Raw genomic sequence first — 17,725 nt, forward strand, 5'->3', positions numbered from 1 at the left:
AAGACAGGGCTGGATCAATAGATAAACTCCATAGAACAGCTTTCAAGGCGATTATATTTGAAGAGTATACTCCATATCCTTCCTATATCCTTCTTCTTATTTTTAAGTTTATTTTCAGGTTAGTACACTCGAATATCTCCTAGTTCGGGCTCTATAGCTGACCTTATCCTCGACTGTTTAAGTGTAACGGTTCCCTGCTCATACCGAACATTAACATCTCTGACTCAATTCGATTGCGAACGATTTTATGACGATGCATCCATTTAGCCAACAACTTCTTCTTCACACTCAACTTAAGGAACGTCGGAATAACCAGGAGCTCGAGCAAGGACAGGAGCTATGTCCTCGTTAAACCTGAACCATCCCTGTTTATGCGGGAGTGTCGGCAGAAATTCTTGTGTTTACATACACATATGTATATGTTGTGTATCCTGGCATACATATGTAGATACATGTGCGGTAGATCTAGATACAATAATATCCGATTGAACTTTGGGAACAATAATCCTCATCAATGAGTGAGTATATCGGTTGGGCTTAATAGGGAACAAGAGGCACTTGAACATGATGGTGTGGAAGGTCATATTGAAAAAGCACAAGTAAAGAAGAGTATATATAGAGACAGTTCATACTGCAATTGCAAAGGCTAAACGAAAGGTCATTGTGTGTTTTATATGAGAGAGAAATCTACTTGATTTGGAGTAAGAATGCTTCAAAAAGGGTTTTGGGTTATGGGGTGGTTTCTTTTAAATACAATATGCAGCATGTAGATGGAAGTTTTTCAATACTACATAAAGTCTATTTGGTTATAAAACGTTCTTCTTAAGAATTCAAAAAAGAACATGCAATTCACAAGGGAAATCAATGTTGAATTCATGTTTATATCAAGTCATCAAATGATGGCTTCAATTTACGTAAATCTTTTTATTTCTCTGTTCCATCATCATAGAGTTTTTGAATCGAACTATTGGGCTTATCAATTAGATGGATGTATTTCTCGAAGAGTTACTCATCAGAACAGAATATTTCAAATGCTCTAGATTTACATATATATATGTTAAAACATATGTATGTATGTACATAAATGATAGGATTATATGGTCTCAATTATGTATCAATGTTTCTACCAAAAAAGGAGGAAAAAGATAAAATTCAAGAGAATTGATACGAAATATTACAAACAAAAAAATAACCCAAGTAAAGATACAATGGAAATTAATTATTGAAATTCCTGCTAATCAGATCACGACTAGGTCAATTACAAAGGTCGAAAATAAAATCAATTAAAACGAGGTTTTTGCTACGAGTATTTCAATTGGTATGTCTATACCTAGGAAAAGGTGGTTTAAGAGAAAATTTATATTAAAAGGATTTGCAAATTGAAGAAGTTAAATAGTGGATAGGAATTATAATTTAAACAAACAATTTTAATAGTTAAAGGACAATGAAATTCAAGGACATTCTCAAATGAATTTAATTTTTGATAATATTGACATAAAATCAACAGCTCTCTGACATCATTTGCATTTATTGCCGGAATTAATAAATGTTTCACTCAGAAATTGTTTATTTTGCTAACCAACAAAACATGTAGTTGGCATTGTTTTTAATTTACTGCTACTAAGAAAATATAACTGGTCTCATTAATTCCGCGGAAGTACCTATCAAACTTAGGTCAAGGGTGAAACCAGACTTTAAAATGTTCTTTAATGGCTGACAACATTTGAATCACATAATACATGTGTTTTGTTGGAAAATCTATCAATAGTATAGTAGGATTTTACACGAATAACAAAAACAATATACACAGTATGAATACTACCGATAAAAGTTAAAGTAGAATCTTACTACAGATGGGTTTTCGACATTTGTACGAGTCTCGAATGGATCTTATGTGATTTTGTTCTCAAATGTTGGTACGACTGATATTGCATTTGTATCTCGATGGCTGTGTTCGTTGTGCATTTGGGATCATGTGTTTTCCATTGGGGAAAAAACAATCTGTTGCTGTTGATATTATTTAGTTTTGTTAATGAAAATGGACTAACTGGTCTTCTTTATCAAGAGAAAACGATAAAAAAGATAATTAAGTTTTGCTATGTTTCCACCAACGGTTTATTTCAGTTTAGGTTAAATAAATCTTTTCGGTGCTTCCATCGCACAAGAAGATTTAAAAATAAAAAAGTTTGAACTTTCTAAAATGAAAATGGTGTTTCGATGTTTCTTATGAAGTGCAAGTGAGATAGTTTGATTGGTGTTTAGCAACTCGACTCGACTCCGATCTCCAACCGGAATCAAGTCGAATCAAACTCATTTCAACTCGATTCAGGTATATACACAATTGCGGCGAACTTCAAGCTCACTTCAACACCACATGCTAATGTAGTATGTCTACGAACAAACCACCTTCTTGAAGTTTTTATTTTATGTCAAAGCTGCAATTGTTCAATAAACTTTTTTTTATAGAATCTCAATTTCCATATGTTTTCTTACAATTTCGTCTTCCAAATTGTCCATTTTATTTGTTCAAGCCAATTTTTTTTTGCTGAAGTTCTTATAACTTTTGATTTTTGTTTTTTTATCATTATTATTATGCCAGATCTTCTTTCAGTTGCACCAATTTTTAAATGCGAAAATCTGGCTACTGCCAATGGGTTTTCTTTTTTATTTAATTATTTATAGAAAGCCAAAAAACACGGGTAATGTGTATCTTAACCTTACATTTACACATTTTAAAGGCTAAAGTGACTACTTTAGTTATAAAATTATTTTAAAATACTATTGTCCAACAAGGTATGGTCTAACTACTTAATTTTTATGACTCTCTACTTATGATAGCATTTCAACATTCCAACAGTTTTTTCTAAATACGCCAGAGTAAAGATCTAAAACACTATAGTTCAGTGGGGTTTTGGTGCATTTTACACAGAAAAGTAAGATTTTTTTTTAATGTAGCTTTTTTCCAAAAATAATATATACTTTTATTGTTTCCATTTCTATGAATACTAACGCTACAAACATTAAAAAATCTATAAAATGGATTCTTTTTCATTACATTAACAATTTTCGGGATTTTTCTGACGTATTTTTTCAAACTTAATTTTTGGGAATCTTAAGGGAAAATCGTTATCAGTCTGCTTACTCGTAAATGAAAGATAATATTCTGATCTTAAATGAGTCAACAAAACTTAAAATTGTATAGAGATAAGTTTTGGTTCTTGAATTTAAGGAAATAAGTTCATTTAAATACAAAAATTAAATAAAAACAAAAAAGTTGGGAAGAAACTTTTGTGGCGCACACAAAAATGTTTGGTTTCAGAATCTCTCTTCACTTCAAATCTCAAAGCTGTTATATCAATACATTAGCCATTAATTTAACAAAAATGTGACACTTGCGGTTTTTGGGGCTATCAAAATTCGTGTTTAAGTCTCAGTTTTAGAGCATTTACAGCAAATACACTTCAAAAAGTAGATTTATTTAATTTTTTAAGATCTTAAAAGTTTTCGTTTTCAACAGAAAAGGAATTTAAAGACATAGATTAACTTAACTTTTAAATCAAAAATCGAAAGGGTGTTTTTTTATTAATTTGTATATATACAGTTTTTAAATTTTGTCTTAAAAATATGTTTGTACTTATAAATATATATTTCCCATGGTTTTGAGCTCGGTTCTCTACTGGATCAACACCGAAATATGTTTTTCTTATAGAAAGAAGCCAAAGTAAGAAAACAAATTAGAAAGTATTAAAAAAAATGTTCGATAAATATTTGAAACAAAATTTAATCTTTGATTTATAGCTAAAAAAAATTGTAGCACTGATAATATTCTTGTATTAAAAAATGAAGAAAAAGGCCTTACGCTTATCGGCTTCAAAAATTAACTACCCAGTTTGAACTCAATCGACACTTGTGACAGACAGACTGATGGACGGAATCGGATGACTCACTTTTTCGATTTTTCTAACATCGCAATGTCAAGTTTGATTAAAAGTTTGGGCTCAAAATTTTTTACGAGTGCAATATTTGGCATACAATTCCTGCAATTGGCAAGTAAAAATTACTTCAATGTTCACTATTTATGTGCGCCAAAAAATAAAACAGAATTGAAGGCAAGTTTCAGTAATTAAAAGGCAAATAAATATCAAATTGAAGATCTCTTATTTAAGATTTCTTCTTAAGAACCTAAACATTTGCTATTTTATTAGCAACAAATTTTTTCAAAATAATTTAAAGCATTAATAGTTTTTCCAAATTCTAAATTGCACCACGATTGACATTTTGCATGAACAATTTGGGGGTAAGGTTATCTCTCGCAGATAAATAAAAAAGAGCCTAGGGTGCAACCCACACTGATAACTTCCCGTCTGTCGATTTGTCTTGCTTAAAAGTTTGTCTACATGTGCTCGTATCAATTTTTACGAAATTGGAGTACTATTTTTTTGTAGATTTTATTTTATATGGAAAATGGACTGTTGGATTTTTATATAAAAATTACTTAATATTGAAAACAACATTTTCTGTGAAATAAAATAAGTTTTAAGCCAATATTTTTAATTTTTGAAAAGCTATTTGAGTCGAAAGTAAATTTTTACCAAGTTTTATATTGTTTTTTTTTAGAGTTTTATTTTTTGTAAAAAAAACTGTCAATTCGATTTTATTTTCAAAATTTTATCGAATGTTGAAAATAATATTTCTTATAAGATAAAATTAGTTTGAGTCAATATTTAAAATTTTTGAAAAGATATTTGAGTCGAAAATAATTTTTTACCAACTTTTATTAATTTTTTTTTTAGGTTTTCATTTTTTGTACAAAAAACTTCTCAAAAATTTTTAGAATGTTGAAACAATATTTTTTATTAGATACAATAAGTTTGAAGCCTAAAATTCAAGTTTTTGAAAAGATATTTGAATCGATATTCAATTTTTACCAACTTTGAATAATGTTTTTTTTAGATTTTTATTTTTTATAAAAAAAACTGTCAATTCTATTTTTCTCAAAATTTTATCAGATGTCAAAAACATTATTCTTCATTGCACAAAATTGTTTTTTGAGATGAAACCATATTTTAGTCATAAAATTTTGGAGGTCACAATTTTTTTTTTCAGTTTTTTTGATTTATAAAAAGGCTTTGAATGGATTTTTTTTAAATATACTTTTTTGATATCACGTTACAATTTATTATATAAAATTTAATTCAAGTCTCTAGCGTTTTTGGTTCGTAAGATATTTAGGGTTAACTAAAATTTTCCTCTTTTTTTCAAACTGCTATGGTAAAAAAAAATCACTCACGTAATTTTCTTGAGAGCCCTTTTTGCCTTATTATCTATTTATTTGAAATCTCGTCTGGTTCTTGAGCTATGGAAGACGAAAAAAACGTCGCGAACGTACGGAAGTACGGACGTACGAACGTACGCACACACACACGCACAGACATCTTTCTAAAATAAAATTATTTCTACTCTAGGGACCTTGAAACGTCGAGAAATGTCAAAATTTTCAATTTGACAAATCGGACCCATTACAATAACTTCCTATGAGAAATTAATAAATAAAAACCACAATCGACCAATGCCTTTAAGGTGAACATGACACGGGCCATCGCTCAAATTTTTGTACTACCTTATGCACAGGTTGTTTTATTCCATTTCAACATCTAACCGCCCTGATTAAAAAACCCTTTATCTTGATAGATAAAACAGCTTGAACTTCAATCAGTGAAAATAATACTTACTTTTTTAAGCTACACAATTCAGTTTATTTCAAAAAAATATAGTTAGAATATTTTAAAATTCACAAATATTTCGAAGTTGTCAGTTAGCATCTCATCAAGCCTCTTTCTCAATTTGAGTTACGTTTATCAGTCTTACCCTTATACAACTAAAAAGGTTAAACGCATTTTAAAATAGCTGATCTTCAACAAATGCACAGATTTTTCAAAATTTGTCAATTTTATGCTAACTTTCGCCCTTAGCCTTGAAAAAAAAAATTAGGTGGCGCAACATTCCTTTGAAAACTAGGGCCTAGTGACTTAAAACTTTTAACCATTCCTGTGTGCGAGCTCTGTTGTCAGGGATGGAGGGGACCTATAGTTTTAAACCGAACAGCTTATTTGAGAAAGAACTTTTCGTGACAAGAATTACTCTTATAGAATTTGTCAATTCCTCGCAAGAGGCATTACCCGTGAAAAAAAACTTTATATGGCTTAGGCACTTACCATCATGCCACGGGTACTACCTTCCCCAGTCTTAAGTCACTGAAAAAAAGCAATCTAGATAGATAAGCTATCACAATAAGACTGTACAAGTGCACAACCCTGTCGTATACCAACTTTAAGTTTTCTATATGTACTTATTTTCAATCAACTTTACCCAATTTTCGGAAAATGTTCTTTCAAAGCAAGACCTACTTTCTGTCAAAACCAGATGAGGTGAGAGCTGCATCACATTGGGCTACAAGATTGGTATTCTTGATAAAATGTGATTCATTTTTTTTTTTTTTGATTTTTCGAGAAGCACATGGGGTGCAATATCTCCTGTGATTCATACATGAGACAATAAAAACCCCTCGTTTTTTTCTTTCTTATTTTATTCTGAATATTTCCTTTTTGATCCTTGCATAACTTTTAAGTAGTAGCAATGCATATATCTACATGCATTCATATCCATAGACATAATGTACCTATACCGGGGAGGCCGAAATGAATTAAAGAGGTTTTCGTTGATGATGGAACATGCGGTGAAAGGGAAAACATCATAGAGTGCACCAACCATAGAAGGATGCATTAAATATTTCAAAGGAATATATATATTTGCCCCACTATAAAATAGGTACACATACATGTAGGTACGGGGTAAGACGTAAAAAAAAGAAACAAACAACAACAACAACAAAACTGATGCTAACAGAAATAATATAGGCATATGAATATAGATATGTCGGTATAAAGGATAAACCTATACGGAAAATCTGATGGAATTCTCGATTTGTTCGCTCCATTTTCCAACCGAGCCATCACTAACATAGGACAGCCCAGCCCACATGATGAAGCATTGTAATTCTTTATCCTTTATTCCGGTTATTTTGTTCTTGTTTGTTTTTATTTTTATTTTTATTTTCATTTATGATTTTTTTTTTCTGTATAGGAAAAAATGTTTCTCTATAAGTCCTTTTTCATGTGTGTATGTTTATGTTTATGATATGTACTTGTTCTCTGCAACCCATAATAGTTTCCTTTTTTACCGGTTGCATGCGGAATCATGATGTGAATGCTGATGATGACGACGACGATGATGACGAGGATGATGATGATAATACGGATGATGTGATCCCTCTTTTAGTCCTTAACAATGCATGTCATATTGAAAATGAGTTATGTCACGACAGTGAACCTATGCAAGCACTTAGTGCGTCATGTACATATAAAATTTTGTATATTGCAACTTTTTCTTGTGGTGTTGTTGCGATGCAATGCAAATAATTGAAATTCCAATGTTTTTCTTTTTAATTTAATTTTATTTTTTTTTAATAGATTTTTTGATGGATTAAAAAAGGATATTTTGTTCGAATGCAAAACCGATATTTTCGTTCATCAAAAATCTGGCACAGTAAACACACAAATTAATATTTTGCATAAAATTGTATTACAATCAAAAATCATTTAAGTCTAAGAGCCTTGAACTATTGATTGTGACAATGACACCATTACTATTTGAATAAAGTATTTTCTCAAAGAACAAAAGTAGCATCTTAAGTTTTTTTGAAAACCATAGATCCTTACAAGAAAAAAATTATTTAAATATCAGAACACTTTTTTAATAAACGGGCACTCAAGGGATTATTAATACCCTTTACATGTTTAAAGTTTAAACAGAGTGCGAGCTTTAGTAAAATAGGAAATGATTAAAGAGGAGATACCGCTAGTGACGTTGACGCCAGTGCTGATATGATCAAAATTTTAATTCTCCTGGGCATGAAAACTTTTATACCGAACAAGGTTAAAAGTATCAGCCCCAAGGCAAACGCATGGTTTGATAAGAGCTGTAAAGAGATCATTAGGGCCAAAGAGGTAAGTTTCCGTTGCTATAACGCCAACCGTACTGAGGAAAGCCGGAAAAAGTTCAAATTTTTACATGATCAAAAATTACGTCAACAAATACTGCAATGTCCCAAATTCATTAAAAATGTTTGCTCATTTGTAAAAAACATGGAACTCTTCCTCTTCATCGGATTCTACGCTTGTTGTCAATGACACTCTTTAGAGAAAGCTAATCTCTTTGCTAGGCAGTTCACCGCCAATTCTACCCTGCCAGGGAGTGTTATGACTCCGTGAGTTAGTGATTGTATGGGACCAATCTTTTTTCGCACTAGTACTGTAGCAAGAGTCCTTAAAAATCTAAACACACATAAATCCGCTGGTCCGGATGGTATCCCCGTATTGTTCTGAAGAGGTGTTCTTCAACGCTAGCAATACCACTGCGAAAGCTTTTCCATCTGTCCTACTCTTTAGGTCTCGTTCCGAGAAGATGGAAAACTCCATTTGTCCAGCCTATCCCCAAAAAAGGCGAATCTTCGTCACCCTCCAATTACCGACCGATTGCACTTACGTTCCATCTTTCATGAAAACGCTGATTAATTATCAGCTCAAGAAAAATCTTGAAAATCGAAAGCTTCTTAATGACCGGCGTGCTTTCTGTTTTCATGAATCCCTGCTTCATTGGATTAGTAATTACCTTTCGGATCGTTGAATACAAGTAGTATTAGATGGATTCAAGTCTGAAAACCATTAAAGAAATGCTGGTGTGCCCCAGGGCTCTGTTTTATCTCCAACACTCTTTCTCAATTTCTCATTTTTATTAATGATCTCCTGCCTGCAACATCTTATCCAATACATTGTTTCGCTTACGATATTACTCTTAGGTTTTCATATTCGTTTTCACACTCACATCCCTCTTCTTCGGATGTGGAACTGCAACAACAAAATATGATAGGCTCATTAAATTCCGACCTAAACTGCATTGTTCAATGGGGATTAAAAAACCGCGTGGAATTTAATGCTTCGAAAACGCAATGTTGTCTTGTATCGTTAGGGACGTGATTTTGAAAACGAATATGAAAAGCTAAGACTACTATCGTCAGCGAAACAATGTATTGGATTAGATATTGTAGACAGGAGATCATTAATAAAAATGAGAAATTGAGGAAGAGTGTTGGAGACAAAACAGAGCCCTGGGGCACACCAGCATTTCTTTAATGGTTTTCAGACTTGAATCCATCTAATACTACTTGTATTCAACGATCCGAAAGGTAATTACTAATCCAATGAAGCAGGGATTCATGAAAACCGAAAGCACGCATTTTCAATAAGAGAGCCTATGCCAAACCCTATCAAATGCTTTTAAAATATCAAGTGCAAAAATCTTACTTTCTCCAAAACGATGTAAGGATTTGTTCCACTGTTCGGTGAGATGAACCATGAGATCACCAGTGGACCTATTGCTACGAAAGCCGTATTGCCGGTCATTAAGAAGCTTTCGATCTTCAAGATATTTCTTGAGGTGATAATTAATCAGCGTTTCCATGACCTTGGAATGAAGGGACGTAAGTGCAATCAGTCGGTAATTGGATGGTGAGGAAGATTCGCCTTTTTTGGGTATAGGCTGGAAAATTGCCGTTTTCCATCCGCTCGGAACGAGACCTGAGGAGTAGGACAGATGAAAAAGCTTACGCAGTGGTTTTGCCAGCGTTGAAGAACAATTCTTCAGAACAATAGCGGGGATACCATCCGGATCAGCGGATTTATGGGGTTTGAAATAGTTTTGAAAATACAACCTTTTTCGGCAAACTTTCGAAATTTTTGAGATTTATGCATTAATTGATAAGCTCTGTATTATAGGGATAACCGCTTCTTGTTTGAAGGCTTCGTTGAGGAAATAAACCCATCGAAAAATAATTTATGATGGGCTGGCTCGAAATTCTGTAATTTAAGTTTTCGCCGTATTTTTCTAGAGCTCGCAGAACCTTTTGGCTTGCAGCCGGGGGTAGATCATTGAAATACCTTTCTTCTGATGTGTGTCTCGATTGGGTGGAAAATAGTTTTGAAAATACTCCTTTTTTCGGCAAGGGATTAGCCCACAATTTTCTCGACAAACTAAGAAAAACAATCATTTTTGAGATTAATGCATCAATTGATAGGTTGGCAGATGGTGGGTCGATAAAACGAAATGGTTTGCTGGCTGTTTGAAATATGTATGTGTTAGGGCATGCTGTCCTCGTGCTTGGACTCACTGCGAGGTTTGGAGAAGGTGCGAAGTTGTGTTTTTCTGCAAAGATTCCTTAAACCCAACTTCACACCCCGAATCCTATAGTGAGCCCAAGCAGGAGAGATGCAATTAACTACCTAACTCTTTATAAAAGTCACAGAGCCTAACTACCCAAAATTTTTTTGGGCCTTATGACATTTCTAAATTTGGGCGTTTCGACATTGAAAGTTGGTTTGGGTGATACGACATTTTATTTGGTCACTGTGATTTTTCTGAGTGATATTTTTTACAACTTTATTCTTTTTCGGCTTTATGTCATTTTATAATTTGGGGTATATTTCGTTGGGTGATAAAACATAAAAAAAATAGAAATCAAAACCGTCGTAACGCCTGAAATAAATGCCACAAAGCCCAACCCTTATGTCATAAAACCTAAATTTATTTATTTTTTTAGGCGAAATGACCTAACACTAATATCGACAACAGAAATAGAGCTCAGCTCCAGTAGATGCATTATAAAGTGTAACACATTTTATGTCTAAATTATAAATATAAAAAGCCAAGACAAATTAAATTCCTTCAAGGTCGGACTTGAACCCAGAAATCATTGAATTTGTATGCAATTGCACGTTCATTTCGTGAATATAAATAACAAGGTGCTTGTTTTCAAAAAGAAAACAGGTTTTGAAATTTTCAATAAGGAATTTAATACCTTAAAATCTTCAGTCTAAAAATTTCAACTAATATATATATATTGTACCTACCTATTCATTGATTTTCGTGTATTTAACATGAACTTAAGATTTTCAAAAAAAAAGAAAAAGTAAATTCAAATTTGCATGAAAGTTCGTATTGGCAGCAAAATTTGCAAACAAATAGGAAAGAATATCCAAAACCTTAAAAAATAAAACCTTTACACAAACACACACAAACAAAGAAAATGATCCTTGCTCCCTGTGTTCGGGCAGAAATGCAGGAAATTTATAGAGTACACTCTCGAGGACAGGAAATTCAATGTGAATTTTTTCTCAAGTTTCTTTTTTGTGTTTTTTTTTTTTGTTATTTTTTGAATTCCCTGGAATGAAACTAAAATTCCAAAAGAAGGCGAATAAGTTACCGTCTCACATGGCACACCTGCCTCTCACTGATGGCATCTCCCTTGTATTGCTTTAAACTGTGCACGTAGCATCCGTAAAACACACGTATCGATGTAATCACCGGATAAGCTAACAAGTTAGCAGGATTCGAAAACACAAGCGGAGGCATTTTTGCTTTTGCTGGAGGTTCTCTAGAACGGTGAGAGAGTTGATGCAACCGAACCAACCGAAAATACACCTTCTTTCAGGTATACCTTCGACTAGATCCTCATCCTTATCCTGAATCCTGTCTGTGGGTCGCTCACATATACTGAGGATACATATGGCATCCGAGGTTGTGGATAACGACGGCGAGCGACGTCGAGACGGAAGAGAGAGAGTTTCCATATTATCAGCAGTATATGCATGCAGAATGATGCATGGAGCGTCGTCGTCGTCATCCTTACCGAGTAGTTTTGGTGTCGGTGTTGTTAGTACATACATACAAACATATATGTAGTTTGTCCTGGTAAGTTTTTTTTTTTTTTTTTCTTGAATGAATTTTCAAAAAACTCATGAATATCTTTTCGATGCATAGAAGAATTGCTCACATGATGGCGTTGTGTGTGGAGCTGTTGCCTCAGTTAATCCGTATTGTTGCATATTCCTTGATCGGACGTCTTTTGTGGTATAGATACTCTCCAGAATTTTTGTTTTTGTCGAAGTATAGGGATTCCCATGCCATTTTGTTACCATCGTTGTTTTATCATCTTGATACATTATTCGAAAGGATAATGTTAAAGTTTGTATCCTTTACCCACCTCAATTTTTCTTAAAAAACAAAATAAAATAAAATGAAGACAAAATCAATTTGTCAAAGATTGCTTCAAGGATGCAGTTGATACTCGTACTTATATGACAACCTGAATTAAGTATTTTGCCAATGTTTTTTGAGTAAAGAAGACTTATTGGTTGTTAAAGAAACTTTTGAGTCTAATTGAATGATATTATTTCAAGGAATCGATTATGGAAGTGAATGAAGGGTAGTGTGTGAAGAATCGGTTCTGGGGGATAAATCGAAAACGTAAGGAATGAGATATGGTTGATTTATTTTGACAAAATGTGAAGGGGCTATACCTACACTTTTGGACATTTATTTTTGTGTGAGATCTCATTGAAATGTTGTATCCATTTGGAAGCCCCCTAAACCTTTCTGCAGGGAACTAAACATGGTTCAAATTTTCACTGTGGTTTCTTATCTAAAACATCAAATTTTCCATCACTTTGTTGCGTAAATTAGGGGTATTTCGATCAATTGGATGAGTAACAATAGAAGGCATCTTTATTCGACACGAAAATGTTTAATATAGGTCAACATCGAGTGATCTCTGTGGACAGTTCACTTCAACTTCATAGAAGATGACCATGTCCTCGAATCGTTCATGAGGTCCAATGTGCTGTTACTGTGTGACACTTACTTCCAACACACACTATATTCACATCAAAGAAGTTACTTTTACAGATTGGTCAGCTCAACGTTGATGCTGATTATTTACAAGAATGAAAGCATTTGCAAGTAGGTGTCACAGCGTACTGGTTTTGAATTTCTAAGTAATACAATGATAAAACAAGGTAGATTGTGATAAGGCATTTAAACATTACCGTAGCAAGGCTAAAAAACAAAAATATTTGACAAGACGACAGAAGTTGGACTCGAGGGTATACTGATTCCATGTATGATGAGTATTCCTGAAGGAATGACTATTACAATTGCTTAAGGAAAGAAAAGTAACTTTCTGTCTTATAAGAACATAATCAGTCAAAGAATAGACAGAGCTTAGCGATGTTAACGAATCAACCATGTAAAGTGTTCTCCAATAAGGACTCGAAACTTTGCCCAATAGAAGAACGAACGTTGCACTGTCGTTCAGTACATGCTAAGTTAAGTTGGTGTATTTTTATAATAAAGGGGTTTTTAATCAGGGCGAGTAGATGTTACTTACTTAAGGTGGCGCTACAGTCCTGTATGAACTAGGGCCTCACCCAACAAACTTCTCCTCAGCCCCTAGCTAGATGTCTACAGTTTCACCCTCCAAGTTAGGTAAGGTCACCTTCCACTTGTGCGCGCCACCTGATCTGCGGTCTTCCTTTACTGCGCTGTCCTTTGGGTGTGGATTCGAAGACTTTCCAGCTGGAGCATTGGTTTCCATGTGCTCTACGTGACCCAGCCATCTTAGTCGTTCGACTTTAACCCTTCTGGCTAAGTCTACGTCACTGTACAGCCCATACAGCTCGTCGTTCCATCTCCTCCTTCACTCCCCTTCAATGCATACGGGACCGTAGATCACACGAAGAACTTTTCTCTCGAACCGACCCAAGGTGCTTTCATCCGATTCTGTCGTATAGCAGGACGGTGATGATGAGGGTCTTATATAGTGACACTTTGGTCCCTCGAAAGAGGACTGTACCACTTAATTGCTTTCTTGATCCAAAGAAACAGCGGTTAGCAAGAGTTATTATGCGTTTGATCTCAGCGCTGGTGTCGTTTTCTTCGTTTACAGCGGAGCCTAGGTAGACGAAGTCCTTGACTAAATCAAAGTTACGTTTGTCTTTGGTTTCTTCTTGACCAAGACGTCGGTGTTGTGTGTCCTTTCTTGACGACAGCATGTACTTTGTTTTGCCCTTATTAACCGTTAAACCCATTTTTGCCGCCTCTGCCTCAATACTCACAAAAGCCCCATTGGCATCACTCTGAGTTCTTCCTATAATGTCAATGTCATAAGCATATGCTAGTAATTTTACAGACTTTTGAAAGATAGTGCCACTAGTGTTAACGTGTGAGCTCTGCACTGTTCTTTCTTTATCTAAAACCTTTTTTGACATCGAAAGGTCCTGTTCTGTTGTTTCCAACCTTTATAGAGCAGAGTGAATTTTCCATGGTCACCATGGTCACAAATGGACGAGTTTGGCATTGATACCAAAACTAGACATGGCTCTATACAGCTCGTCCTTGCAGATGATGTCACATGCGGCCTTGAAATCGATGAAAAGATGGTGTGTGTCGATTTGGTGTTCTTGGGTTTTTCCCAGGATCTGCCGTAATGTGAATATTTGATCAATTGTGGACTTTCCTGGTCTAAAACAACACTGAAAAGGACCTATCAGGTTGTTAACAAGGGGCTTAACACGTTCACATAGTACGGCAGAAAAGATTTTGTAGGCGATAGTAAGTAGTCTAATTCCTCTATAGTTGGTGCAGTTTATAGGGTCTCCTTTTTTTGGATCGTGCAACAATACTGAGGGTCGATTCATCGGGCATGTTCTCTTCCGACCATATCTTACATATAAGTTGGTGCATGATCCTAACCAACTTATCTCCAGCTGCCTTAAAGAGCTCAGCATTCAAGCCATCTGCTCCAGCGACTTTATTAGACTTCAGCTTGGATATTGCAATCTTTACTTCGTCTAAGTCGGGAGGACGGAATTGTTGGATTTCGTCGTCTATGTTGATTGGATCATCATCGTGCCTAACAGCGGAATTCAGTTCGTCGTCGCCTTTATACAGTCTGCAGAAGTGGTACTTCCATATCCTCAGCATTGACTGCGATTCCACTATGATGTTTCCACTTTTGTCTTTGCAGCGGTTTAGGTTTAGGTTCTAGGTTTGTGAACCTGTGAATTTTGTTTCACCTGCTCATGAGCAACTCTCGTCCTTTATGCAGCATCGCTTTGCGTGCCTGTTGTTTGTCTACATTCCTCATCAAGCGAACGATTCCTTGTTGGTGGCTACTTCAAACCCAGCACACCAGAGGCGGCTTCTCTGATTACCTCTTGGTAATGTTGGTTTTCGATACATTGTGTTGGAGGCAGAGAACTTCAAAAGAGGTCTTATTACTCGGTCGGAAAAGGCTTGGGCGATTTCAGATCAGATCAGAGGTAGTAGTCCGTGCATCCATGATGCTGGAAGCGTGTATGGTCAATCTGGTTGACGGTAGATTGATCTTGAGAAGTCCAAGTTCCTTTGTGGATGTTGAGGTGTGGAAAACGCGTACTGGCAACCATGACGTTTCGCCCCACAGCAAAATCGATGAGCCTGAATCCGTTGTCGGAAGTATTGTCGTGCAGGCTGTTTTTCCCGATTATTCCACCAAAGATGTCTTTCCTTCCTAGTTTGGCATTAAAATCGCCCAGGACAGTTTTAATATCGTAGCTAGGATACTGCTCATATGTTTTGTCTAAGAGCTGGAAGAACATATCTTTGGTTTTGTTATCTTTCTCTTCTGTAGGGGCGTGCACGCATATCAGGCTAATGTTGCCGAATTTAACCTTTATGCGTATGGTAATACTTTAAAAAATTTAATAAATTACACATTAATAAACTCAAAACATTTGTTTGAAACAATATTGGAATTACGTCTAGCACGTATGAAACGAACCCCTGTGCATCGCTTCAAATGGCCCAAGGGCTCGTTATTCTTGTGTACTAAGCTTTGCCAAATTCTTGAGATTTGGAATTTGGATCGTGTTCTACGGACGAGGCTTACAATCAACCCGATGTCTTACTCATAGGGCAACATCATACAACAAATATATCCAGACTCAAATTTTGTAACTAAACTTGAAATTTCATACCTACTAGGGCGAGAATAAAGACATAAAACTGTAGCTCTTAAAGTTAAATTCACAGACTTCGATTCTCGGTAGAAAATATTTACAGACTTTGCTAATTCGTTGATTTTACTGAAAAAATTGAAAAAAATTTCAGGAACAGAACAACCATATCATAATGGTTTATGTAAAATGTTAATGTATATGTAATTTTTTGTTGAACTATATTTTTAAAGAATCTGTAAAACAAACGGAATAACTGACAAGTTATTTGACAGATGTAGTTTCAAGAACATGGCAGCTCCCAACTGTCAATATTTATCTTGGAATGAGTAGAATATACTAAGAACCTAGCATAAACAAAATGGTTGTAAGCTGATATTTGACAACCATGTGATAAGTTTTTATCTATTGACGTAAGACAGGAGTTAAAACCTGCAGAATTAACAATTAGCAGAATTCAAAAACAATCTCAAATATTAAATAATTTAGAACAGATCCTTTTCCATACAAACATCATCACTATTAATTTCTATCTACAAAAATAAAAAAAAAGGATATCATAAACTTAGAATATTACTTTCGATATTTGTAAGACATTTTCGAAACTCCATAGCTTACATCCATCTCTTTTACTTGGATATTCAAGAAGAGAATCTTAAAGTTTTCCTACAAAAATAAAAGTTGAAATATGTTTTTTGTAATCCACACGCAAGCTTTATTGTTCGCTTGTTTTTAAACTTTTTTTTTATATTTTTACTCGAAATACTAAAACACCCGTTTCTGTCTTATTAAGTTGCACAAACTGTTTTCAGTTATTCTTCTTCTTCTGCTTTCTAGGCTACTCAGCCACCATCATATTCTTGTTTGAAGGTGTAGGTACGTACTTGTACCTACTTTACTTAGGTTTCTTGGTTATATCCTTAAATTTATACCGTTCTTAAATGTATGTTTTATACACATATACGAGTACAAGTATACCTTCTTGCACTCTTACCTATACCTACCACTCACGGTAGGGAGGTAGGTGTAGGTACTACAACTTAATACTTGTTATGTCCTTAAAGAAAGTTTTGTGTCTTCTTTTTTTCTGCTGTTTCCTCTTTTTTCAAATTGCCATAATTTACTTTTATTTTCGTTTCAATTTTACTTGCTGTCTTTATAGCATTGTGCTGGTTGGCGTCGTGCGGTAGGAAGGTCTTGATGTGTCTTCACTTTCCACCGCACTTGATGTTTTCCTAGTGCACAGGATAATGGTTTCGAAAGTTTTACACTTTGTTATAACAACAAAAGCAAAGAACAGAATCATCAAATGAAATTGTACCGCACACATTTAAACAGCAACAACAACAACAAAAAAAGAAACCATCCAGGACTACGGAAAATAAAGTGGCATTACCTTATACTCTATTGCCAGTATAATTCTCTTTCGCACCTCTCTCTAGAATCAAACAGAAAACAAAAACAAAAACTAAAATAAAATTCTTGAAATTTAATAAAAAAATATATATAAATAATTAATTTACGATTTAATTTCCACGTTTGCACACTCACACTCTCAATATATCTCTTTCTCTCTGCAATCTCTCTGCGTATGTATGGTGTGTTGTTGCGTGCAAAGATTAAAAATTAAAATGGTATAAGGATAACAAAAATAGAATTATTGTTTAGCACAAAGGACGAACGCCAAATTGAGCGTAATTGAGTTTTACTTTGTTTTAAGTGCAAACGAAAAGCTAGAAAGAAGTTTAGATTTCACTTTAAATTAGTTAAGCTACGAT

At 34.4% G+C, this 17,725-nt stretch overlaps 1 protein-coding gene across 1 annotated transcript in view; it reads left to right on the forward strand.

The window, feature by feature from the left end:
• LOC129944812 (neurotrimin) overlaps positions 1-17,366 on the forward strand; it is a 221,792-nt gene extending 204,426 nt beyond the window's left edge. The window contains exon 6 of the mRNA XM_056054475.1: positions 17,248-17,366. Coding sequence (XP_055910450.1) covers positions 17,248-17,366 — 119 coding nt within the window. The remainder of the gene's footprint in view (positions 1-17,247) is intronic.
• The last annotated feature ends 359 nt before the right edge of the window (positions 17,367-17,725 follow it).

Source organism: Eupeodes corollae, chromosome 2, assembly GCF_945859685.1.
Source record: "Eupeodes corollae chromosome 2, idEupCoro1.1, whole genome shotgun sequence".
NCBI classification, from domain to species: domain Eukaryota; kingdom Metazoa; phylum Arthropoda; class Insecta; order Diptera; family Syrphidae; genus Eupeodes; species Eupeodes corollae.